The sequence below is a fragment of the Rhinolophus sinicus genome, linkage group LG05, assembly GCF_036562045.2.
Source record: "Rhinolophus sinicus isolate RSC01 linkage group LG05, ASM3656204v1, whole genome shotgun sequence".
Taxonomy (NCBI): Eukaryota; Metazoa; Chordata; class Mammalia; order Chiroptera; family Rhinolophidae; genus Rhinolophus; species Rhinolophus sinicus.
Genome location: NC_133755.1, coordinates 135,616,801 through 135,644,322, shown reverse-complemented (window position 1 = coordinate 135,644,322; position 27,522 = coordinate 135,616,801). Strand labels below are relative to the sequence as shown.

The 27,522-nt window shown below is 41.5% G+C and overlaps 1 protein-coding gene across 1 annotated transcript in view; it reads left to right on the top strand.

The window, feature by feature from the left end:
* The window catches only part of PREP (prolyl endopeptidase), a 112,496-nt gene that overhangs the window by 51,816 nt on the left and 33,158 nt on the right, over nucleotides 1-27,522 (top strand). Inside the window, exons 8-10 of the mRNA XM_019734997.2 lie at nucleotides 7,448-7,639; nucleotides 11,763-11,960; nucleotides 17,713-17,816. Of these exons, the coding sequence (XP_019590556.2) occupies nucleotides 7,448-7,639; nucleotides 11,763-11,960; nucleotides 17,713-17,816 (494 nt within the window). The remainder of the gene's footprint in view (nucleotides 1-7,447; nucleotides 7,640-11,762; nucleotides 11,961-17,712; nucleotides 17,817-27,522) is intronic.

Below are 27,522 nucleotides of genomic sequence, written 5' to 3'. Positions count from 1 at the left end.
AATATTGAACTCCCTTTTGCACTGGCTCAGACACATGTTCTGAGTCGCTCTTTTCTTTCTTTGGAGAAGGGGAGTTTCTGCCCCAGAAGCTACCTTGTGCTTAAGGTTGATGCCTTTCCTTCTACAGTGGGCCCTTCTGCTCCTTTTGCCTGTTCTGATTTCTTTTTCTCTCCATACAAAGACAGTGTGAGGATTTGTGAGCTGTGTGAGTTCAGGGACCTCATCTGTGTTGCTCTCTGTGGAGTCCCCAACACCTAGAACAGTGCCTGACAGATGACAAAGATTCTCTCCTTGACTAAACTTTAGTCAGGCTCCTCTGAGCCCTCTTCTCAACTAGGCCTCCACCGTGGTTCCAGAATTTAAACTTGGTTATTTCTGTTGTCTTTACATTATCAACAAATACCTGTAAGGGTCAATATTAAATGTAGGCTCATGTAAGTGTTATATTTAGTTACGAGGCAGATATGTGTTGATGCTCTGCTCTGTGCCGTGTCCCTGCCCATAGAGTGCCCCCCGCCTACGGGGCAGACGCTGTGAGGTCGCCAGTGCACCGCTTCAGGGCAGGTCAGCCATGCTGTGACCGAGCGCACATCAGACTTAGGACACCTCTGGAGTTTGAAAACTCTAAACTCCCTCCATCTCCTCCCCATTTTCTTCCTTTTCTTTGTTCCCTTTTCTCTTTGATCCTTTATTTTCCTATAGAAGGTCAGATACTTTATTCCCTATTTTTAGGGTAATCAGCAGCAAAAGGGTCAGTATCATTGGATCCTATTCTGAATGAATTTAAAATTATAGCAGAGGTTTTTAAATGGAATTCTTAGGATTAAATGGAATCCTTAGGAAGCGATTGGTAGGTGAAGGGAGCTGCAGATAGATATCTAAAATCCTTGTTAATAACATCACATGCCTCTGCTTCAATGCAGCCATCCTGAAAACGAGCCTGCAGTGGTCTTTGCTCATGTCACAGCATTTGTGAAGCTTTTTGGTAGAAAAGATGGATGGTGCAGACATACTAGTTTTGGGAAGCAAATACGCTTATCCTGTACTTCATCGAGACTTTCACCAGCCTGTCTCTCCTTTTTCTTTTTTTGCTGAAAGTTTGATCATTTTAGGTTGGTGAAGTTTTCATCGCTCACCATGTCTTTGCTTTAATGCTTTCATGTCATTAACGAAAATTGTCTTTCTCCTGCAAAACAAATTAATCTACATGTAATGATAAAAGGAAGCTCAGTGCTTGTCAGCAAGTTGTACATTCAGCCATATCTGGCCAATGCAAAGCAGATGAACTCTTGTTTTGGGTAGCTGAGATAATATTGACTCCCTGGTTAATGTCTGGTGGAGCTGGGCATCTTTTGGGAGGTAGAGTGGAAATGGGGAGTTAAATATTTCGGAAGCTTTAAACAAACGATTCGTCCAAAGTTTAGCAAAGTCATCTGAGCATTAAAAGCCAGACCAGTGCGAGGAGGACTTCTGTGGCAGGCAGGGAATTACTAAAGGAGACTATGTGGCTCAGAGTGGGACTGCAGGAAAAATACAAAGAAGAATTGGAACATCAAGAAGCAGTATAAAAACAACAAGCAAAACATGAATTTTGGAGTGAAATAAGAAATCATGATAAAATTAGTACTTTTACTAATTTTTAAAATTAGTGATTTTTAAGGGGTTTTTCTAGGACAATAGCTGTGAGACATGGAAATTAGATTTTAAAAGTTCACTGTTACCAAATTGTGCTGTTCAGAAGCCCCATTTAACTTATTCTTTTGCCATTCGAAGAATATTTGGAATAGTAGTAAGTATTGTTTACTTAGTGTCTGTGTGTGCCAGAATCTGAGCTGCAAATGTAGGTTTTTCCATTCAGTCTTCTGAACAACTTCCGAGGATCATGTGTTGTTTTCCCCAGGAAACTGAGGTTGGTGAAGCCAGTTAGCTTTCCTGATGCCATTTGAAAATTCAGAGCCATGTCAGTTGAAGTCCCAAGCCCGAGTTCTAACCATCACCATGTGGCAGGTGAAATGGAAGGAAGGTGTCAGGCCGGGAGGAGCAGCAGCCTTCTGGCTGTCCCCCTCAGTCTCATAGCAGTACGCTCACTCTGCCATTGTTTTATCATTGTTACATGTCAAGTCCTTAGTGAGTAGTAAAGTATAAAAGCACTTTTTAGTTCCTCTTATTAGAGCACTTACAAGACATTTTCTATGAAATATAGTTAATACCATTGACTTACAAAGAAAACACTAAAAGCAATGACTTTGCTCTAGGGAAAGCATGAGATGACTTATTGTAAGCTAATCTTCACTCAGTAAACAAATCATTTCCCACCCGAGAAGCAGGTTTTTAAAAAGTAATTTTAACCAGAGAAGTTTGGGAATTGAATTCAGTTGGCTTCCGAATGAATAATGCCATTTACAGACAAAATAATCTCAGAAAAGGTGGGCACACACTGAGATGGTTTGGGTTTTAGCCATATCTCTTTTTTAAAAGTAATTTTCCTATTTTCTATTTAAATCAATAGTGTTCTAACTTGTGCGTAACAAAACTGAATGAGCCTCATTGTTCATCTGAAATGCCATTTCTCTTGAATTATGTCTTGGCCCAAAGCCCTGAGGAATAAGAAAACAAAGCGAAAGGATTTTGTGAGCTGCTGTTTAAACATGCTGCCCTCTGAGGGCCTGTACTTTGAACTGCTTTTCAAATTTACAGCTGGATTTGTATAAATCCAGCACTTTGCCTAATCTGAATGAATTTATGACTCGTAGTATCTATTTATGACTAAAGTTAATGCTTCAGAATTTGGTAGCAGATAAGACCACAGCCTTTGGAGTTTTTTGATGTTCATTGGCGCTTAATTATTTAAAACAAGTGTGCCACATCTTTGGGCTCCCGTGATTATACAGAAGTTCTGAAGGAGATGTCTACTGTGTTTTGCCTTTGGTAGATACTTAAGTGACTTTCCTTTTTGCAGGGTGGGGGTAGGGTCATAATAAATACCACTGCAGCGGCTGCAAGACCTTTTCAGGTAGAAAATATAGATGGTTACTTTGAGAAATAAAGGTTTCACATCATGAAATGTTTTATTGTTGGGAACATTTAAGGAATCGCTAACATTTCCCAGAACCAAGATTCTGTGTCTACAAATGTCATGGTCCAAAAAATTATGTTTTATTATTCTTATTATAAGCAAATGTATCTTTCTGATTATCTGCAAATTTTGCATCTCCAGCTAATTTTTTTTACTTCTTCTAAGGAGTAGTTTTTAGGGTATTTTTTCCTTTTAAAGCATTGTCTTATGTAAAATAAGATGCAGATACCTTTGAGTAGTCACCTGCTTTTGAGGTTAGCAGTTTGCTACTAAAAATAAAATTGTATCTCGAATGCAGAGATTAATTAATCTTTTATGAAAATTAATTGTAAGGACTTCTGTTTGTTAGATCATATATTCTGAATAACCTCCCAGTTGAAACAACTAAAATGCTGTAAAAAGTCTGTAAAGCAGACTTTAGTATGTGTTTCCAGTTATATTGCTCACTTGTCACGAAAGAAGAGAAACCATAGATACCAAAGACAAAATGAAAGCAGGAATCCTGGATTGTCCCTGAATGTTTTCTGCTGGGCCTTGGAGGCCAAGTTTCCCTACAGTGGCCACCTAGGGCAAGGGGAATGGGAGATAACACCTCTGGTTCTCCATGGTGGAGAGTCTGATGAGAGATACCCCAGTGTGAGGGTGACTGAGAAATAAACCTACCAGTGGTAGAGCTGGGGGCGGGAAGGCATATGAAGGACACCTGCTTGTCTTTGCCTTGGTACTAGTGAAGGGGAGGGGTGAGCAGGATGAGAATTCGCCTAAAACATGAAAAAGGCTGACCTTCACATGGATGCAGCTTGTCTTGATTGTCCCTATGAGAGGTCCCCAAATCCTCATACCAAGAATTTAAAGTGCTCCCAGTTTGGTTGCCTCCCAAGAGGCAAACAGAAGACAAATACAGATATTCTCTGGAAGAGTGCCACTTCAACTCAGGCCTCTCAGAATTCTCACAGATAATGTTTCAAGGGAAATCACTTCACAGTCAAAAATCACAAAGCAGATGAAAAAATTCAACAGCATGAGAAATAGAGCCAGCAGAAACACCAGAGCAGAATTATCAGATTCTTAATATAAAACAAGTACATTGAATTCACTTTTAAAAATAAACGGTTAATGTGATGATACTTTTAAGAAAATAAATGAGAAGCTTGATAGCATAAGCAAGAAACAAGATACTGTAAAGAATGACCAAATAGATTTGGAAGAGGACTAAGTAGAACTTCTGCAAATAAAGTTACGGATATTAACATTTAAAAAAAAAAAAAATTATTGGGTTAAAGAAGAGATTAGACACTGCTGAAGAAAGAACTAAGAAAATAGAATATAGATATAAGGAAATTACCTAGAATGTAGGTCACAACAGGTGGAAAGCCTATGTGTGGTTAAGAGACATGGAAAAGAGCAAAATTTCCAGAAATGAAAAGCTACGTAATTGGACCAACCATTTTGCAGAGGACAACTGGCCCAAGATATTACCATGAAAACGATGTAGCTCTCTTACTATCAAAGTAGACTTTAAAGTAAAAATCATTACTGGAGATAAAATTTCATCATCATAAAAGGTTGAATTCAGTTTTATTTAAATAAAATAATTCTAATTTTGTATCTATCTAACAGCATGATTTCAAAGTACAGAGAGCAAAAACTAACAGAAATACAAGTAAAAACAGACAAGTCTGCAGGCAGAGAAGAACATTTTAACAGACGTTTTCTGTGCCTGATAGAAAAATGATGGCCACCCAAATTAGTAAGTATATAGATCTGAGCGATATGAATAACAAATGACTTCATAGACATACGTAGCATACGAGTATCACACCCAAAGACTGCAAAATACACGTTCTTTTCAGTCACATACAGGAACATTTAAAAGACATTTAAGAAAAAATAAAATTTAGGCCATAAAACTTTCCTGAACTTATTTAGAAGATCGAAACCATAGAAAGTGTGTTCTTTGAGCACAATAGGGTTTAGCCAGAATTCAATTAACAATAACCAGAAGGTGAAAATCTCACAAAAATAATGTCAAGTGAAAGAAGTCAGACAGAAAAGAATACATGTTGTATGGGTTTACTATACTCATTATGTGAAGTTCGAAAATAAGGCAAAAGTAGGCTGTAGTGTTTATGGATGCACATTAAGGCTGAAAAAGAACAAAGGAAATTAAGAAAGTGATTACCATAAAATTCAAGCTGGTGTTTACCTTCAGAAGGGAGGGGGGCTTGTTCAGAGCATCATAGTACAAGAAATTTCTTCTCATTCTTTTACCAAAAAAGTATTGATTATCCTGTGTGCTTATTCTTCCAGATGAACTTTAGAATGATGTCAAATTCCCTAAAAATCTTACTTGGATTTTGATTGGAATTGTGCTAAATTTATAGATTTTCTCTGGGACTATTTGCGTCTGTGAAATACTGAGTCTTCCCATCTAGGGACATGGAATGGCTCATATGTGTTTCCAGTTATTCAGGTTTGGGTTGTTGTTGTTTTTAAGTTTCCTTAGAAAAGTTTTAGAGCTTTCTTCATATAGATTCCATGTTTCATGTTAAACACATTCCTAAATATTTTATTAATTTTGTTTCTATTATAAGTGAGCCCTCCCCCTGTATTTTTCTACCTGGTTATTGCTAGCATGTAGGAAAGCTATAGTTTTTTTTAAAAAACGGCTTATTTTCAGTTTTAGTTCCAGTTGTTTATTTTAAAATAGTGTTTGTTGAGTTTTTGTTGTGGGGTAGGTATTAGTAATCACTTTTAATAATTTTTTAATTTACTATTCATTGTTTACTGTGGAAAAAATGAGGCGTAGACAGGGGGATAAAGAGATTGCTCAAGGTCATACAACTAAATAGTGGAGGAGCTGGGGTTTTAATTCAGTCATGTCTGACCAAAAAACTCTTTCTACCCTGGGATTATATTTTTCTTGATAAATTTAATTAAACAAATTATATAAAGACGTTATGCTATGGAGATGAATGAGATAATGAATGTAAAATTGCCCTGAAAGAGTCAAGGAATATAAATGAACTATCCAAATTAATGTAGCAATTTCACTGTGAAATTGAAACTAGGAGATTAATTGGAGAATAGCTAAGATCTGGCATAGCTTTTCAGTAGTTTGGAAGTCATAGAACTTTTTGTTTATAAAGCTTTTGAGATGTTCTCTGAACATCTGATACATTGTGAAGCAGATGTCTTCCCAGTGGGTTTTTAAAAAAAATATTATTAATAAAAGTGGCATTTAGTGAGCCATTTAAATGATGACAGTGAGCCACATTTAAGATTTATTTTTGTGATGACCATCCCCAGACTAGTTCTTAGCACTAAAGGCCTGGGAAGTAGCCCTTCTTTCATTTAACAGCAATTTTATTTTGCACCTTGGAAGCACCTGCCACTCTGTTTAAGGGCTTAGTATTAAATAATGAATAACAAAGAAATTACAAACAAGCAGATGTGTACATATCTAGAGAGAAGTGCTGTGAAGAAATGATGCAGGTACGGATAAGAGGTGCCCAGCCATTTGGGAGTGGGCCAGGCAGAGGAAACAGCCAGTCACTAGGTCCTGAAGCATGTTTTAAGGAACCTAAGAAAGGCCAGTGCCACAGGAGGACAAGAGTGAGGGGACAGTTGAAAGGAGCTGAGGTTGACTCCGGGAGCGAGGACTGCAACATGCAAGACCATGGGGACCATGCAAAGGAATTTGGATGGACTAGGGGAAGTTTTTAAGCAGGGCACCAACTGGACCGGTTTAGGATATTAAGACATTGTGGTGGCTGCTGTCCTGAAAAGACCATGAGTGGCAGTGGGCAGATGAGGCAGAAGCTGATGCTGCAGACCAGGGCTGGCTGATTCTCTGTTGTGGGGCCATCCCGTGCACTGGAGCAGGGTCAGCTGCATCTCTGGCCTCCACCCAGCTGGTGCTAGTAATGGCCCTCCTCTCACCTTCCAAGTTGTGACAACCAAAAATGTCTTCTGACATTTCCAGATGTCCCCTGGGGTGGTGGAATCATCCCAGTTGAGAGCCACTGCCATAGACCTGGAGGGAAATGAAGTCTTGGAATGGTGTGAGGTAGAGAGAAGTGCTCAGACTGGGGACACGCTCAGGTAGAAGAGGATTTAAGCAGCGTACGTGGGCAGTGGGCTGAGAGGAGAGACCCTGCACTCTCCTTCATTGCCAGGTTTTTCTGGAAAAATATTCCTTCACATTTTCTTAAAACCTTAACATTCACCTGCATTTGCCCTTGCTGTTTCTCGGGCCTCAGCGCTTCCAAATAGTGTGTCCGCTTTTTGTTCTGTAGATAGAAAAGACCTGCACAAACCACACCGTTTTAAACACTGGATTGGTGACAGGGCTGCTTGGTCTCTCACCAGGAATCCTGAAGTGGGTAAAACTCATTGACAACTTCGAAGGAGAATACGACTACGTGACCAACGAGGGGACAGTGTTCACATTCAAGACAAATCGCCATTCTCCCAACTATCGCCTGATCAACATTGACTTCACGGATCCTGAGGAGTCTAAATGGAAAGTGCTTGTTCCCGAGCACAAGAAGGACGTCTTAGGTAAGGCTGCACGCTGCTTGAAAATGGGGCTTTTGTTTCTGGTGAGAACGTCGGCACACTCACGCTCACCAGCCAGCACACTGGTACCTCTCTTTCTCTGGTGACTGGTTCCAAGGTAAAGTACCTTCAACCTCTAATCGCCAGGAATGAAGAGTCTAAATAGCTCAACCAAATATTTGCTACATGACATCTTTGCAGTTAGAACAGTGTCGTGCAGGGTTTTCGTCGTCATTGTGGAGGTATGAGTCCAGACTTCCAGGGGTAGTACTTTAAAAAAAATGTTTCAGCTGTCTTTGCGTTGTTAGTGTCTGATAATAGTCACTTACATTTACTTTTTAAAAACCATGTGGATCTTAGCTTTCAGCTTTTTGAATAACCTTTGGCTGTTTGTATTATACCTGTTGTAGATCATGGGGTGGGTTTACAGTCCTCTTATTAGACAAGAGAACATACTGTTGTCAGATTTAATTGAAATCCATTGCACTTGCTGTACTGAGCTGCATTAACCTCTTGAGACTCTCTCCTCTGTTATCAGTCATGTTTCAGAGTGGCTTTAAGTTTCCTCGTATTCATTTTCTCTGATTTTCCAAAAATGATATGCTGCTTTATAAATTATTTATTGCCGGGCGGCTGGATGGTTCAGTTGGTTAGAGGGCAAGCTCTTAACAGCAGGGTTTCTGGTTCGATTCCCACATGGGCCAGTGAGCTGCGCCCTCCACAACTAGATTGAAGGACAACAACTTGGAGCTGATGGGCCCTGGAGAAACACACTGTTCCCCAATAGAAAAATAAAATAAATTATTTATTGCCTGAAAGCTAGATTTGCTTAGAATAAGACTAACTAATTTTGTTACAGTTTTTTACACAAAAGGAGAGTCCAGTATCGTCAAGCCAATGAAGAATATATGTGTTGGAGGTAAACTTCTGATGGGTTCAGTGGGGATAAAAGCCAGGGCCATCCCCAAATGGGAAGGTATAAAGTATATAATTAGGAAAAGAACTTGGGAGATCTGCATAGTGGCCCTGTCTCAGATAAAGCAGCCCTTACTTGTGTTTTCAGTGAGTTAAAGCACAGGTGTCAGACGGAGTCAGACAGATCCAGGTTCAGGTCCTGGAAAAGGAAGGGACTCTCTCGCCCCTGGCTCAAGGCAGTGTGCCCTGTGCCTGACAGGTATTTAAACCTGGCCTTGCTTAGCGGACAGATGGTTACGGCTGCCTCCCTCAGGGAGGGCTTCCTGTGTGCGCTCCTGCTGGGCCTTTGCTTCTGCAGTTCCCTTGGCCCTGGAGGAGGGACTACTCTGGGTCTTTGCTTGAGCTTCTCCTCAGCCCCTGGACATCTGGCCGCACCCCTCCACCCTCTCCTGTACTGAGATCTCACACCCCTCTGGACAGTTCTGTGGGACAGGACCCAACACTACGACCCCGTGCCTGCTGTTTCTGGCGGAACCCACATCTGCACCTCCGAGGCAGCAGCCCATTTCCCTAAAGTACTTAGTAGGCCCTTCTCCTGCCCTCTTGTGTGCCAGTCATCGTCCCTTTAACTTCTCAGGTTCGGATTAGGCACCAGCGCTCTGTCTCTCTCAGGCTGGGTTTCTCCCTGTTGGGTGGGGACTGCTGGCATGACGGCGCTCTTTCCAAGGAAATGCCTTCACTTGTCTCTTCAAAACCTTCCATTCACTCAGTGACCCTCATTTATTATTTGGACGAGGGAGCCATGAGTCAAGGAACAGGTTTTTGGCCATTTCCTTTAACATCTTCAAGTGAGGAATCTGGTTCGTGGTGATTTTGGTAGCCTGATGGCTTTTGTCCAAACTGAGATACAATGCCTCCCTGTTCAAGGGTGGTAAGAGCTGGTATTTAGTGAGTGTTTTCTAAGTGCTACATGCATTGACCTCATGTATTGGCAGATCCAAGAGAGTGAGATTTTGGTGATAAGTCTTCATGTAGGGTGCCCTGGGTGTTTTTCAGGTACAAGTCAGGTTGTAACAGTGACTGTATAGCGAGCTATCAGAGGTTTAACTATTTTCCAAGTCATGTGACTTTTCTGTGTTTTAAAATCCCCAAAAAAGTGGTTTGTGTATGCCTTAAGGTTACATTCTGTTTCACTTGTAGATCTAATGAAATGCAAATCAATGCTCTGAGATTCAGGGGGGGGTGATATATCTTTATAACCTCCTTCTGAAAGATTATAAGTTCTTTAGACTGGAAAGGGTAAGCCTTCAATATTCACTAGAACTCATCAATTTAAAGAGAGGTACAGTTGGATTTGCTATATATTATTAGCACAGAATGCCCTGTTGAGAATAAAAAAGTAGAGATGGGTCATAAAGTATAGCTGTAAAGTCAGAGCTTTTATTAATGACAATCTATAAATCACCTTGTCCTTTTCTTATTCACTTTGTCTATTTTATAATCCTGACATACTCGTAGTTGACACAGATGAATTTTCTTCGACAGAAATCATTTACTTCAGTTTTTCCCCCCATACTTTCTTTAAAACATTAAGGCCCCATGAAATATAGTGCTGATTGAGGCACTTTAAAAAAAAATTGTATTGGAGAGTAAGCAAATGATGTTTAGATGTAAGAGTAGAGAGAAAAGAGTTCTTTATATCCTTATTGAGGAGAAGCGTACTTTGGTGATCTAAACAAGCCAACAAGATAGAGGCCCCTGGTGACCCTCAGAGTTCCCTCTGGCACGTGCCTTGCTCATGTGGATAACTCCCAATGTTATTAGCGTGAACTACTAGTTTCTTGGGTTATAAAAATAAGTGGTGTCAAGGACCCCACCTCCACACCCCCACTGTGAAACTCGGGGAAAGACTTGTGTGTTCCACATGTTTGAGCTGTTACCTGCAGCTCCGTCCTCGCTTCCATTCACTGCAGCATCTCTCCTCCGGATGGCCTGTCCTTACCTCAGGCTAATCTTGTCCAGAACGAAATGGATTGTGCTCTGCGCCTGCCCTTTTGTTTCCTCCTTCCCCATCCCCTTGCCCACTTCCACTCTGAGCACTGTCAGTTGGCACCACCGTTACTGAAGTTGCACCCCTGCTGTTGAGGAAAAGCATGTCTCTCCTCTCCATATCCCCGCAGTCACCAAGTGCTGGGGTTTCTTCTTGGGAAATGCCTTTTATTTCTTTTCTAGACTTTATCCCCGCATTGATGTGATTTGACTGGCTTATTGCAGTAGTGTTCTCCCTGGTCTCCCCGCTACCTCCATTGTTCTCCATCCTTCATTGAGATGGTCTTGATTTAGGTCACCCACGGTTCAAATATCAGCCCCTCAGTAACAGTCAACTCAGAACTAAACTCCACTGTTTTCCAGCTCCCTGAATTCCCGTTCAGACCACCACCAGCACCCAATCCCCAACGGAAGAACTTTTTTCTTGAAAATGGATCTCTCCCTTGTTCTCTCTCCCGCCCTCCCTCCCTCCCTGCTGTGCATGTATTTGTTCATTCATACTCTCTTAGCTCTGGCCTGCATTCCTTGAGTCACCTGTCTTCCCGCCATCTCATGCCCATTAACTCCGCCCCAGGTACCCCCATCTCCACACGCGTCAGCACTTGCTGAAAGGCTCTCACTGCTTGGGGTTCCCAGCCAACCACTGACTTACCTTTGTTGACACGTCACTGCTTGTGTTTTTACATGATTGTATCTTAAGAGCAGAAGTGACGTTACCTTCCTGCTTGTCTCCCAGCACTGTGCAGGGTATCTGGCACATGCCAAGGGCTTAATACATTTTTGTCTAATAAACAACCCTGACAGAAATGGATCGTGATTTGGTTGTTGATGTTTTCCTTATTAGATCTCCTGTAGCATGATACGGGACACAAAATAAGTAGGCAGTGTTATTTGTAGTACACACGGTATCTAGATCATCAAAAGCCCCTGGCCCAAAGTGGAGAATATTTTGTTTTCCTCTGGACATGACCATGACCATCATTTATTAAAGGAACATGCTGGAGACTAGATGAATGATGAAAATCAGTTATAAAATCGCTTTGCAAGTCTCAGTGCTGCCCAGCACAATGGATAGCTCCAGAACTATGGTTCAGTGACCTCAGTATGCTTTTCACTTCTTTTCAAAAACTCCATGAGGCCTTGTCTGTCCTTATCTTTTCAGAATGGGTAGCTTGTGTCCGGTCTAACTTTTTGGTGTTGTGCTACCTCCACGACGTGAAGAACACTCTGCAGCTTCACGACCTGGCCACTGGTGCTCTCCTCAAGACCTTCCCGCTCGAGGTCGGCAGCATCGTGGGGTATAGCGGTCAGAAGAAGGACACCGAAATCTTCTATCAGTTTACTTCCTTTTTATCTCCAGGTGAGAGTCTTTTTCCCAGTGTAGTTCGGTTTAAAAATCAGACTGATGTTTGGGTTTCTTTTAGGAAATGGAACTATAATGCTGTGTTACTGAAAATCACAGAAATGATGTATTATTTGTATAATATGCTGTATCACAGCCAAAATTGCTTAATGGGAATAAAACAGGAAAACAGGTAATCAGGACAAAAGGAGATGTGAATGCCTGAAAACCACACTCTCTTTAATCTTATATCCTGAGTCTCTGTTCTCGGGACAGGACCAACTCTTGCTCTGGGTTGATTTAAAAAATTAGTATGAACAAGGATAACCTTACATTCAGCCTTTGGTCTATATGTACCAGGACATACACAGTGCAGATAGCTAAAAGCTCAGGGTAAAAGTCTGTAGTTACATCTGACATTAAAAAACTGTTTTCTGGAAAAACTGAGAATAAATTCTGCTGTTGTTAAACTGAATTAAAATATAGTTCTAAAAATAGTCTTATATACTTGTAGGAAAAAAACTTATTTGGTTCTAGTAAAAAGAAAAAAATGCTTATAAATTGTAGTTTTACTTTTCATGGTATGGGTTAATTTTCCCCAAAGTAAACATAGCTCTCTTTTTAACTTGTTTTTTTAAGTTGGTCACACTCATTTTGCTTGTGTGTGTGTGTGTGTGTGTGTGTGTGTGTGTGTGTTATTTTTGTTATTTTTGTTTGTTTTTGCTTCTCCACTTGGCCGCACTGCTTTTGTTACAGCCAAAGCCATACACATACTCTGGTTTGTCCCAGGAGCCTGGTGGCTTCACTGCCAGTTTGCATTTGACCGAGCATACCCCATCCTAAAATCAGTCTGGTTGAAAAAAATGTCTGCCCTTTTCTTTGTTCGTTTTTCATGCTCCTCCATAACCCTTTTGGTCCTGCTCAATTTTGTTGCAATAGTTTGGTCCTTGGCAAATAAAGCCGGCACAGGGCAGGTACTGAAGTGGTTCCATTCTCCTGGGGTTTCGCCAGATGACAGTGATGTCTCATCCACTTTTTTTTTTTTTTTTTGCACCTCCGAGTCACAGAGCAGGCAATCTATAAGGAACCTATCGTCATGACAGGTTGCTGTCAGGGTTATTAAAACCAAAAGAGTGATTTTCTGTAAGCAGGTCTCATGGTATACTTGGAAAACCTAGCATGTTTACTATCCCATGTGCCTCTTAGAGGACCCAGCAGCCTAGGAGAAGTGCCCACAGGGATGTGCAAACCAGGGCCAAGAGTCAGGGAGCGACAGGTCAGGAGCCCCACATCAGGGTGTCCTACGCCTAACCCCTCCTCCCCTGGGGACTGGGGTACAGTGGCAGCCAGTGGACAGGAACCAAGAAAAACCAGTGTCCTCTCGGTAGCCATTCTCAACCCACTGCTCTGGGGTCCCCAGTTTATTTGCTCTACTTACACTGGTTCTAGAAATTTTACACTGGAAAATCTCATAGCTTACACAAGTGAAATGGAGAAAGAGCAATGAGAAGAACAGAGGATGAGGTGACTCACCTGCTCATAATAAAAGCCCAAGTCACCAAAGGCCTGTAAATCTCCTTCAGTGACCCCATGTGGTCATTTATTTCAGGAACAAGCTCATGATTACCTGGGGAAGAAAGGACTCATTGTCCCAGTGTAAAGTGGTGGGTTCTGTGCCAAGCAGTGAAATATTATCCTTGACTGGGGCTGTGAAGTTTGAAAAGAGAAGTGTGTTCTTAGTTCTGTACTGCCAGGCAGCTTCTGAACAAGCTTTAATTTGTTATTGTAATGCTTTGTTCTCCTCCTTTTTCTTACTCATTTTGCCCCCATCTTTTTCTTTTCTCTCCTTAATGCAATTTGATATGTAAAACCAGAAAACGGGGCTTCCAAGTTCAGGCCTTTTGGTTCAAATTGGTCATCAGATAATTAAACTAGGTCTCTTGAAATCAAGAATTGTCAGTGTGTGCATATATACATATGGATCAGCTTAAAGGCTCTTGCCCTGGTCTCTGAAGGTTAGCTGTCCAGTACTGCAGTAAATAACGGAGAGACTAAATTATAAGTAAAGCGCCAGGGCCAAAATAACTAGAGCTCCAGCTGCTGTGGACACGTGATCCAGCTGGCAGGTGCATGCACAGCAGCTGACGTTGGTCCCCATGGAGGTACATGGCGAAGATGTGTCCTGAGCCCAGGCTGTTTAGGACTTTAGTACCTTGAGTCACACATGGGAGGAAACAGGCAGCCAGGGCAGTTTGGAGGATGACATTCTTATTCCCTGTGGCTCAAACCACTTACTGGTTGAGCCAATTAATTCTGTATTCATGGAACCTCAGAGGGTTGTCTAAGGTTAACTCCAGACAGACTTGCATGTTGTAATAATCCAATACAGCAGTCTCAGGCGCGTGGCTCTGGGAAACTGATGAGAAATCAAAGAATCTTTACTAGACTGTTTGGGAAAGGCAAAAAAAAAAAGTAAGACTATTTTTTAAAACAGATTTAGTCACAGCAAAATTAAGGGCAAGATACAGAGGTCTCCCATATACCCTCTGCCCCCAAACATGCACAGCCTCCCCCATTATCAGCAACCCTCCTCAGGGTGTTACATTTGTTATAGTTGATGAACCTACATTGACACATCATAATCACGCAAAGTCCATAATTTACCCTACAGTTCACTGTGTGTGTTGTACATTTGTGGGTTTGGACGAATGTGTAATGACACGTCCATCAATATAGTATCCTACAGAATGTTTTCACTTCCCTAAAAAATCCTCTGTGCTCTGCTTTTGTGTCCCTTCCCCATCTCCCAGCCTCTGGCAACCACTTCTCTTTGTACTGTCTCTATAGTTTTGCCTTTTCCAGAATGTCATATAGTTGGAATAATACAGTATGCAGCCTTTTCACATTGGCTTATTTCACTTAGTAATATGCACTTAAGATTGTTTCATGTCTTTTCATGGTTTGATAGCTTATTTCTCTTTAGCGTTGAGTAATATCCCATTGAGTCTGGATGTTGCATAGTTTATTTACATGTTCACCCACGGAAGGACATCTTGGTTGTTTCCAAGTTTTGGCAATCATGAATAAAGCTGCTATAAACAGCTATGTGCAGATTTTTGTGGGAACATAAATAAGTTTTCAACTCCTTTGGGTAAATACCAGGGAGTGTAAAAAATTTTGAAGAGACTCGTTTTACCGTGTTTCCCTGAAAATAAGACCTAGCCAGACCATCAGCTCTAATGTGTCTTTTGGAACAAAAGTTAATATAAGACCCAGTCTTATATTATATTATATTATATTATATTATATTATATTATATTATATTATATTTATTATATTATACCGGGTCTTATATTAAAATAAGACTGGGTCTTATATTAATTTTTGCTCCAAAAGATGCGTTAGAGCTGATGGTCCAACTCGGTCTTATTTTTGGGGAAACACGGTAGTTTTTGTTCGTTTTTTTCCTTTTAAAAACCTTAAAACCCAACCCATAATAAAATAAAACAGTATCTACATGGATCATCTTTTGCAAAATTTTTTTGGTTTCTCTTGACGTACCCACTTTTTCATATCCCTCTGATTCTGTCATAGTTTCTCCCAGAGTTGCCCCTTCCTCCTAACTCCCATTTCTTGTATCTCCTTACATTTGTATTGGATTATAGCAAGAATATGTCAGCTGCTCATCCCTGCCTCTTCCCTATTGTGAGAAGAGCCTTACGTAAGCTCTGTTTTTATCAGGAGGTCCATCTTCTCAAGTCCAGGTACCTCCTCTGGCTTTAAGGGACTTCCATAATCCTTAATCCAATTCTCTCTTTCAGCCTTAAACCTTGTAACTGATTTCCTAGAGATCACCTAACCAGTCCTCGCTGGCTCATGATCCTAGGATGTTTTCTCCAAACCCCGCCTTCCTTGTACTTACTGAACCAAATAAGACAGGACACAAAGCAGGTTATAAGGATTCAAATTACCACGTGAATGTGCAATGGGCTGACCTGGGCTCACCCAGATGGATCTGTAAGTAGAAAGTATTGATCAAATACATTAAGCACTGGTACCTTCAGGTTTAACCCAGCCTCCTCCAAGGTGCCACTTCTGCACAAGACAGAAGAGTAGAGGTCAGACACTTGCCGCCTGTTCTTTAAACAGTAGCCAGCCCTTACTGTGTACTTATTTCATTATGCTGTTAGAGCAATTGCTGTCTCAATCTTTTCTAGATAAATGGCCATTTAGAGTATGTTTCCTGTTCATTGTCTTGCACATTCTAATCCCTTGGTGACTTGTGTAAAGCTCACTGACCTAGTAACTGTCAAAGCTTGGAATCCTGGCTCCCAGGTCCTTTGTCAATCACTGTAGCAGAGGGAGCCGTGATGCCAGGGTGAGTCAGGTGCTCAGATGTCACAGGCTTGGTCTGCAATCTCCTTTTTATCGTTGTTTGGGTGTTGTTTTTTCTTTTCTCTTCAAAGATTGGGATGTTTTGGTATTTTGAGGAAGGGGGGCAGGTACTGATGAAGAAGCTTTTCAAAAATTGATTTATATCTGAAGATAGCCTTTGCCCTCAAGATTACATCCATCTAGACAAATAGAGTAGGCAGTGTATGTCCCAAGTGTAGTTTGGATGTAATTCATATGCAAAGATCTATTTCAACAAATATCCAGGTATGAAACTAAGAGTGCCGATGCTTCATCATGTTACATATCTCCCCGTTGTCACTGTTAATATACACCCTTAAAACCCAACCCATAATCAGACAAAATAGTATCTACGTGGGTCATCTTTTGCAAAATTCTTTTGGTTTCTCTTTACATACCTCTGATTATTTGTCTCTAAGCATGAGAATTGAGACAACATTTGTAGGGATTAGCAGTCATGCTATTAAGGCATCTAAATGGACTGCTTACTGTCTGCTGGTTTGGGGCACAGTGTTGTATCTCAGCTGTTAGTAAAATACATACGAGTGCAGAGGAGTTGATAAGAAAGAAATCCGCTATTTTAGTACAAGATGAATCAATCTGAATGTGTCCTGTGGGAGTACAGTTTGGTTTCTGGTTTTCCAGCAAGTATCGGGATCACTAAATCGATTTTCATGTACTTGAGAGCGTATGTTTGAAGTATTACGTGGGAGGGCTGTTTCCATACCACCCGCTCTGGATGACTAATTCTGTTTCATAAACAACGGCAGTGTTGTTGTTTTCAAACAGCAGGAATTATCTTACTGATTGTTTCCTTGATTTAGTTCTTAAATGTTAGCGTGTAGTAGCATTCAATTCAGGAAATGGAATTTTAATTAGTGGTTAAATAAGCTGGAATTCTCGGTACATATTCGTCAGTTTGGGTTGTGCACAATTACTGGGATAATCCAAATTTAGAAAGCAGTTCTGAAACGGCTACCCAATCATCTTGGTCCCCTGACTACTATCCACATGTGAGTCCATGACAGAGTGGGTGTCAGGTAGCAGGAGCCCCACAGTTGCCATCAAGAGACCCCTGATTGGCTTTTGACTGAGCAAATCATTTGCGTTTTCCACCTGAATCAGCTCTTAGATAAAATGGCCCTACCTGAAGTTTCCCATATTTTTTTACCTGTCCTCTTATGTGACCTGGCGTGGGAAAGACCTGTAAGTTTCCACACTTAGGTTTTTTACCTCTTCTCATCCTCTCTAACCCTCCTCTTTTTCAACTCATGGCATCTGATTGTGCTTTGTGGTTCTTGTCCCCCTGATACCCAGTACATGTGTGGACTAAACGGAGACTTCTCCTTCCTTCTAGGCATCATTTATCACTGTGATCTTACCAAAGAGGAACTGGAGCCCAGAGTCTTCCGAGAGGTGACTGTGAAAGGAATTGATGCTTCCGATTACCAGACAGTTCAGGTATGGAGGAGCATTTGATCTTGATAACGTTGAGTTACAAAATCTGACTGTTAGGCTGGACCATTCATACCTCGGCCTTTCAGGAGCTGGGGAGGTAATCCACAGTAGTGCCAACGACAGGTATTTTTTAAGCTCTTGCTGTTTCTGGGCATTGAGCCAGGTACGGTCCCTGCCTCCCAGAGCTTACAGGTTCTGCTCCCATAGCTGCAACTCTTAACAGGAAGACAGAGTCCCTTGTCTGGGAGACCTTACTGCAGTAGCTAGCAAAGCAATACAGTTTGTATTAATCTGTTCGCTCGAAAGTGGGTTGTGTTCTAGCTCAGGTCTTGTGGTGTCATAAATACCTACTAGATATGTTCTACATAATGTATTTACTCAAGTGCAATGAGTTAGTCTTTTCAGTCTGAAGTTCATACAGATTTCTGCCTGGCACAGAGTGGGCACTCCATAAAATATCAGAATGAATGAATGAATGAATGGTCATGGCACCACAAGCTCAGTCTCTGGTCACCGGGTGAAGAATGATCTCAGGTTAAGAATCTCCGCTTTTATTGTTTCAGTTCCCCAAAGCTACTGAGTCTCCTGGAAACTGAATCACTTACTGATTGATGATGCAGAATGTCTCTGTCCCTTTACAGTGAGAGGTCACCTGTCAGGCACCAGATGATTATCAGGACTCTCCCACCCGAGGGCTGGACCACAGGGACCACGGGTTAGGAATTTAGGAGTCAGAATGTTGTTTGTGAAGGCAGGTTAGAACAAAGCACTGGATGCTCCTGAGAAGGTTTCTGTGAAACGAGGGCGTTATTTTAGCATGGTGAATTACTCTTCACTGTCTAGAAATAGTCTAGATGATGGGCTAGATCTCGGTCATAAAAAAATAAAGCTTTGTTTACAAAACCCACTGGTGGGCTGGATCTGGCCCAGCTCTGCAGTTTGCCAGCCCCTGTTCTGTATCGGCAGTTGGCAAACTGGCCTCCGGTTTTGTTGGAGAACATCCATACCCATCTGTTTACAGAGTGTGGCTGCTTTAGCACTTCAGCTGGTGGATGCAACAAAGACTGCGGCCCACAAAGCCTGAAATACTTAGTATTTAGCCCTCTAAGAAAAAGTTGGTTGATCCCTGGTCAGTATAAATAGTATTTATAAGATCAGAACATTCTCAGTAGACACGCAGGGCTTTTATCGTGAAACTCTGTCAGGCCTGAAGTCTGCATATCCGTGTTGGGTGACGTTGAGCGAATCATTTAACCTTTCTGCCACAGTTTTTTTCAGCTGTAAAATATAGATATATAGATAGTATCTATTTTGCAGGATTTCTGTAGGATTATATGAGTTGATGTATTTTAAGTGTCTGGCATATAGAATGTAATCAGTTTTCTTTTTCAGTCAATATTAGTAATGAATATAACAGACTTTAGTCTTCTATTTCTGTTTTGGCTAGTTTCTTCTCTCATTTTCAAGGTGAGCCATTGCCTGGAGAGATAATCCGGTAGGGGCCAGTACCTTCTGTCTGGTGCTTACATGGTTCATTATTCACCCTAGTCCTGTATTAGGCTTTAAAATCACTTTTAGGCTGTCATCCTTTGCTGTCTTCCCTTTTCTCTATATATAGAAAATTTGTCCCTATCAACGGTAACATTGGCCTTCTCGGGGCTGACTTGTAATCCTTGTCTGGGTGTCCGCAGGGCTGGGTTTGTGTGCGTGTGTGTGTGCGTGTGCGTCTGGTCAGTAATGTCAAGGATGCCCAAGCACGCTGACCATCCCCTCTTCTGACCTCAAGAGTGAACCGTGTCCTAGAATTGGGCAGAGCTGCCTGTAAGAGACACCTGTCTTCTCCTCATTTCTACTACACAGCCCTCAGGTCTATATTTAAAAAACAAACAAAGATAAAACATTCTCTTTTTCATCTTTCCTCAGTTCCCAAGTGTACAATAACCTTTGGCATTTGGGGAAGGGAGGGGCACCTATGATAATGACAGCTGTCAGGGAGGCAACTTATAAGGAAGTAACTTCCTTCTCGGTGAGGATGGTTGGAGTTGTCTGTCCCGCCAGGTAGCTGGGTTTTTCTATTCTGATGATAGCAGTATTCTTTATAGGTGATACACAAAGAAGCTAGTTACCACCTAATGTGTATTGTTTCATTTATAAGTGAAAAGATAAACCTTGACAGCTGAGCAAGTGCTTGTGTGGAGTAGGAATCTCTCCGTGTACAGAGCTGCCAGAAATTTCCAGATTAAACTGGAGAGGAAGCATGTTTGGGTGCTGCCTGTTGCCTGTGTTGGAAAACTCACTGAATTCTTTTGTGCCTGACTCTCCACTTTGCAATGAAAACTTCCCTGACAATTGAGCTACGCAACTACTTAAGACCTTTTATTTGTACTGCTGCAGTAGAGGAGCAAGGCGGGGGGAGATTCATGGTAAAAATTGAAAGAGATGGTAACTGGACAGAACACATTGGTTTACAGACCCTAAATGTACTGCTCCTCATTTCCATGTTTTAGAAAAATGGAGATGTTCCTGTGGGCAGAGTATAGCCTCTGTGGAAAATGCCAATAGATTTTATTTCTGTTGATCATACATCATACACATTGCACTGAGTTATTAAAATAGAATCTTTTCTTGTGTAAAGATGCCTTTGAAATGCACTGTGATGTCACAACACCGTAGACGGCATCACTCCACATCCGTTTTGCTGTGCCTGAGATTCAGGTGTGTGCGGCAGCGCTTGGACACACAGTGTGACCGTGGCAGAAGTGCTCACATTTGACTCGGTGCTCAGGGGTGCTGGCGACAGTGACCTCCCATTGTAAAAGCGGGCCCTCCAGAGGGATTTGTGTGCACGTGGAAAACATCCTGATGGTGTGTCAGAGAAACCACAGCGTTTTGAAAAGATATTCTCTTTTTGTTTCCGGTCACTTTAGGGTAATGCCGCGTTTGATTCCACTTGGTCCTGGTGTTTATATTTATTCCATGTGTAATTTGAAAAGAAGATCCCCAGAGTATTTGTCCTTCGTTCTAAACAGTCTGTGAAGTACCATTGTTGTTGTGAAGTAAATACCGCAGCACTCATTGTCCTGCACGGTTGGTTGGTGCAGTTAGTGGTGGTAATTGGTAAGACAGACCAAGCTGGGGGTGGGAGTGGGGGTGGGGGGTCGTCAGCATCACACATGGCTCAGTGGGCTGCAGTGGGCTGTTCTTTGTGTGATCTGCATTCACCCAGCACCCAGAGCATTTTGAAGGGGATCCGAGGGTGAAGGATGTGTTGTCGTATTTTGCTGACAGACATAGAAGAAAGCTGCTATCTGTATAGCCTTTATCTATTCCTGACTGTAGCTGTGGGTACAAAATTGATCTGTATCAGAAACATAATTTTGACAATCAGATTCTGGAAAACTTTATTTTTCTTCCAGTCTGGGATACATTAAAAATTTAGTTTTAGATATGTTTATCAGATCTGCAATGAACAAATCTTTTTTTTCCTTCTTTTATTGTGAAATAACATGACCACATAATTTTGATTAGAATCTCTGTGCCCGTGTCTTTAAATAGAAGTTGAAATACTGGACATCAGAAGTTTGATTTATTAAGCAGGTTTGGTAATAGTGTTTTACCTGCAAAATCTGTCTATGTTTATAATCAGTAATATGTTTCATTTTAAACAAAAGTTAAGTAATAAAAAAATGTTAGTCAAATTTAGTCTGTCAACAAATATGTATGACATGACATTTAACACCGGGTTGTATTGTTTGAATATAGAGAAATTCCAGGCATAGGCAATTTATATTAATTTATATAAATATATTTGGGAAATTTATTGTCAGCCTGGAAAGTTGAGACCTACAGATCTGGAAGATCAGACACCTCCAGGATGTTAGCACAGCGATGGAGGGAAAGGTGCAGGCTTCAGTCTGTACTGTGGTGTCAGAGACCAGCAGGGTCAGAGACCACAGAGATCAGGGAGGGAGCCCTCACCGCAGAGGTGGGAGCTGGGCGGGGCTCCGAGGGATGGGTGCTGTCTTAGCTGCCATTTCTCCACTGAGACTCCTCCACAATTTTACCACCACTCTTCATTCAGAGACTGCCTCTGCCTTTTCATAGCAGTGTAATTTCATAATTTCACTGTAAATTCCTGGAGAAGGGAATCGTGCCCTCAGTATCCTGTGCTTTGGGTTCGCCTTTGGCACTTATTGTCTGTGGGTGGAGTAGTGTTTGCGCTGTGGTTGAATGTGGCGTGACAAAGGAATGTCATGTAGCAAAAATGCTCTTTTTGGTTCCTCGGTATCTCATTTTTGTTCAGCCCGCTGAGAGATTGGCTATTCTCCTCCCAAAATGAAAAGCGCCATTTATTGATGTGAAAAAGTGAACTGAGTGTACTGTGAATAAACTCCATTAACAACAGTTTCCACGTTTTATAAAAGACAATAAATCAGAGGGAAGGTTCAATTTTATGGGGCAAAAGCAAACTTAATATAGTACAAAAATAGTAAGAATTATAAGTATTTAACATAGATTCCTGTTCTCTTGTACTTCATAGGAACTTTACTTTCCTGAGGTTTACCTGTAATAATACATAGGAAACATCACGACCATCCAAAAGGTGGTTTGCTGGTGATCTGAACAGAAATGTTAAAATCAGATGATTCTTTGGGTTTACCAAGATGCCTTGGGGTAGGAGGAGTAGGAATTTTTTCTCTTTAATTTAGTCTAGATCTTTCTAATCTTGGTGGTACCTAATTTGTGGTTGCTAGCATACCGGCTTTGCCATTCATTCAGAGAACATGTTCTTAGAACATTACTGTTTTAATACTCATTAACTTCTGTGCAGAGCACATGCATGGCACATACAGTTTTTAAATATTGACTCCTCCACCTCCTTGGTGAGCTGCCTGTTGAACTAGTGACAATGTTTTCTGTAGCACTATGTTTTCACCAATATGTATAGGTTATAAATCTTCACAACATGTTAGTGAACAGTGAGTGGGGGAACTTTTTGAGGGGTTACTCTGCTTGCATGTAATTAGAAAACTGCTTTAAGTGCAATCAGTTGTTCTTGATGATTTATTGCCTAAGTATTTGTGTTATTTTTTATATTATGCTTCATGGTGACACACTTTTGCGTAAACAGATTCCTGTTCATCTTTAAAATTCTCTTTGTCAAGCAAGCATTCTAGATTGAAGGCATAATATTTATATTCAGAGTATATATGTTTATGTCTCTTTCCCCTTTACATATCAGCTGTTATAATTTGACTATAAAAGATAAGAGTCTTTGCTTTCTTGCTATCTTACAATAGAGAAATGAGTTATGGGGCCCAAGTCTACAGTTGCTGCAGTCTCCATCTCACTCAACATGGAATAAATCTTCCATGTTTTAGAAAAGGACATTACTTTGCAGCAACCTGAGAATATAACGTACTTGCAGTAAAAATCACAAGGTGGCCTTGAGAATTGAGCAATCCATCCCCATAAAGATAGGCCTCGGGAGATTTCTGTGTGCTTCCTGTGGCAAAGCGGATGAAAGCTCCAGGCTGACCCAGAGCTGTGCTCACCTGCCTCTGAGTGTCTCTGAACTTTGCTGAGGCAATGAGTCCTACTTAAACTATGAAGGGGGTCTGCAGGGAGATGGAGAACCAGAAAGCAGCTGAACTCGTGCCAGGGAAAGAAGCCCCATTAGGTGACCCTCCTGGGAGACTTGGCAGGGACTCAGCATCACGGGGATTTGCACAGCTTGCTCTGCCAAGCTGTTAGAGTGGAACAGATGCTGATTTGATTTGAACAGTTAGATTGACTTCTAGAATGCTGTCCAGGTTTATTGTGCTTTTAAAATGCTGTATTAGAAGCCGTAACTGTCAGAGATCAGGCTCTACATAAACTCTGTACCATGGGTGACAACTATACTCATTGGAGTATATACAAAGTTTTTAATATTTAGATTTCTACAGATGATACTGAGTATATAGGTTTAAACTTTGTTTATATTGGTCTTAGAATCATGGCCTTTGAGATCCATGAAAGATGCTGGTTGAGGGGCTTTGCTGATACTGAAGTGGGTAGATTTCAGCTTATTTACAGCTAACAACCAGCTCCAGCTCCTGGCTAGAAAACCATGTTGAGAAAAAAAGTGCTATATTTCATTATCCTATTTTTTAAAAAGAAGAGAGTCACTTCCTTCTTATTAGAACTGATTGAATCAGTAGCGTAGTATCATCTATGAATAGTATGTGTGCTGATGGTACTTACCTTTGCCATTTTAATAATTCTGTTGTTAAAAATGAATCTGAATCTCGAGGTGTGTTACTCAGATTAGATTCAGCTGTGAGCAGTAGGGGACAAGTCAAAATAACCAGCTTAAAGGAGAGAGACGTTTATTTCCCTCTCACTTAAAAGCATAGGGGTAGTCGGGCGGACTTGGTGTCCAAGGTGTTAAGGAATCCAAGCTTCCTCTGTCTTGCGGCTTCATCACGCATGGCTTCTGTTCTGAGCATTACTTCATGGTGCTAGAAGGCTGCTGGGGTTCCAGCCGTGTTATATCCACTTTCCAGCCAGTAGGAAGGCAGCGATGGGGAAGAAGAGGGCATGCGGTGGCGTGGAGGTACTTGGCAGCTGTCTTATAAGGATGTTCATGAGAGGATGACATGTATTATGTCTGCTTTTATCTTTTTGGCAAAAGCGTACTCACGTGGTTCCACCTAATGCACGGAGTTTTATAGATGTAGTTTTATGCCCAGGAAAAAAATGTACCCAGCTGAAAACTGGGGCCTTATTATCAAGGAAACAGGGGGAATGGATCTTGGGAGACAACTATTAGGTTGGTTCAAACATAATTGCGGTTTTTGCAGTTATTTTTAACCTTTTAATCCGCAATTACATTTGCACCAACCTAATAGCAATCTGCCACACAAGGCAAAACAGGCCTTACTTAGCAAAAACTTTTTGGTGTGGACCCTGAGACCAAGGAACTCAAACGCCGCCTGGTGGCCAGGTACCTAAGTCTGAGGATCTGGGTTGGAAAAACAAAGACTCCAACAGAGTTGAATTTTCAAATATAATTGTGAACAGCAGAAATAACACACTGTGAAGAGAGACTCGCCTTTTTCAAAAGGCTCTTCTCCCGTGCATAAAGACATTTAACACTGCTTCTAGAACATGAGTGTACATTGTTCCTGAACTCTTGTCTTGACTTTAGCAGAAGTGTGATGCAAGCGTGTGTGAGGCTATTTTGAGCATTAAAATCAAGATGAACTCTAACGGGTTCTTTTTGGCGTGATGAGGAAGCTAGATAAGCTAGTGTCAGATGGCTCTTCAGGTGTTTAATTCTGTGCTAGAATCTTCTTCATGCCTGGGATAACCAACTCCCTGCCGCCCTCCTGCACTTACCTGCAAAGGACGGGGACACAGGCCATCCTTGAGAGACCTCCTCTTTGGAATGGAAGCACGGTGTGAATCATCCTTCCAGGAGCTGGTCAGGTCCCTAATTCCATAGCTGCTTTGTTGCTTTTTTCTAGGTGTGTATCTTTCTGCTTCTATGGTTTTGGGCTCTGGACAAAGTTGCATGCCTTCCAGTTGCATATACATTAGGGTTCATCTAGTTGAGTCTTCTCATTTTACAGATGAACTGAGAGGGAAATTAAAGGAAATTAAAAACTCAATCGATGTGTTTTAACTCAAAACAAGAACGTAGAACTCCATCACTTTGCTCATTGTGCACATTTTGTTATCAGGATGTTATTTGTGCTTTCTATAGGCTCAGTTGTTTGTTTTGGTTTTGAGGTTTATTTTTTGTGGGGTTTTTTTTTTTCCTAATTGGGGGATATTGGGGAACAGTGTGTCCTTCCAGGGCCCATCAGCTCCAAGTCATTGTCCTTCAATCTAGTTGTGGAGGGCGCAGCTCAGCTCCAAGTCCAGTGGCCGTTTTCACTCTTAGTTGCAGGGGGCAGAGCCCACCATCCCACGTGGGAATTAACTGGCAACCTTGTTGTTGAGAGCTCGTGCTCTAACCAACTGAGCCATCGGCTGCCCCGTGGGATTTTTTTTTTTTTACCTCTAAAATAAACAAATTATATTAAAGGGCTTCTAAATCCTAAGATCCCTTACCTCTAAAAGTATGTTTGTACATCATGTAAGTATCCAATGGCTAACTTTGTAGACTCCTATGGAACTTTTTAATAAAAATACCTTCTGTGTGAAAGGGGAGAGAATAAGGGCCCATAAATTCGTTTTTCAAGTGTTTATGAGTATTTTGATTTATTGTAGTGTTCACTTCTAATCTCTTTATCGTGTGTTAATGGAGGTTCTCATTGCCTTACCCACTTATTTATGTCATATACATAAACATATATATATATATATCCCTACATTTATATTTTAATCTGAGGAGCTTTATTTGAGTATTAAATGTTGGTCACTGTGTGGCAGCTTGAAATTCCATTTAGAGTATGTGCAGAATTGAAATAAAATGTAAGTATTTATGGTTTTGCTTTTTTCATTTCGTCTCTGCTGGACTTGACGATCCTACTCGGGTTGGCATTAATGCCAATACTGGTACCTGGTGGCTTCTAACTCAAATTCAGAAGAATATTCACAGATTTGTTTTGGAAGCTCTAGCCCAAACAAGACCTTTGCTTCTTGGGTACTGAACATGGAAAGCACCTTCTGTGCCCAAAGCAGGCGCCCTTGCTACCTGCTTCCTCTTAGAGGCATACATCCATTCCAGCGTCTATCTGTGTATTTTTGCCTTTTTAATAGGTGACGTTAGACAAAGGATAGGATGAGGAGAGTATGTGGAACTGGGAATCTGATCATTGTTTAGAGTTTCTCTGCATTGAGAAAGCTCAGCAGGAGAGAGTTGAGGGTAATCTTTTCCCTGCTTTTCTGCGATAGTATCACTCCTACGCCCCTGCCTCTTCTGCAGGTGCCACCTAGACAGTGTTCTTGGGCTTCCTGCTCTACTCTTTTAGGGCAAAAGGTGAGAAGAGACCATGGCGCTTAGTGTAGGCTCTCCACCTGCTACACAACGTCCTCCCTCCTCTCCCCTTTGCCTGTAGTTACACTGATGGTCGATGGATGACGGGGTGAGTAAAAATAGACCCAGCACTGCCGGTATTCCATTATCTCCCTGGAGGAAACACCACTACTGGCCTAACTTCACTGGTCTGTGAAGAAGGGAGGGACATTTTTCCATTTCTATAAATATCATCTTTTGATTGGGATCAAGTGTATCCTGATCTGGGTTTAGAGGAGTATACTTAATTTTTCTCTGTTCACGCCCAGGGCTGACAAAGTATCAGAGGCAGATTTGAAATGTTGTAATAGGGACAAACATGATGGTAAATCTTGTGAACTGGAAGGTGTCCTGAAGGTACTGAACAGAGACACGCACAGACAGGTCCCTGGTCATTGTCTGTGTCAAATACGAGCTCCTCTACCCACATCTTGATGCCTTCCTCCATCTATCCCTGCAAAGGTGCCACCTTACTGCCCTGAATCCCCACCCCAATTACTCTGCGCCATCCCACGCAGGCTCACCTCCCACCCAAGCCCCTTCACCATACTCACCTCTGCCTGGCTCTCCTCCCTCCGTGCTCTATCCTGGCACGACTCCTTTTCTGTGCTCCAGTTTCTGAAACTACACACTTTCCAGTATTCACCCAAGTCTCAGCTCCTCTATAGAAGCTTCTCTTCTTATTCCCTTTGGGATCTCAGT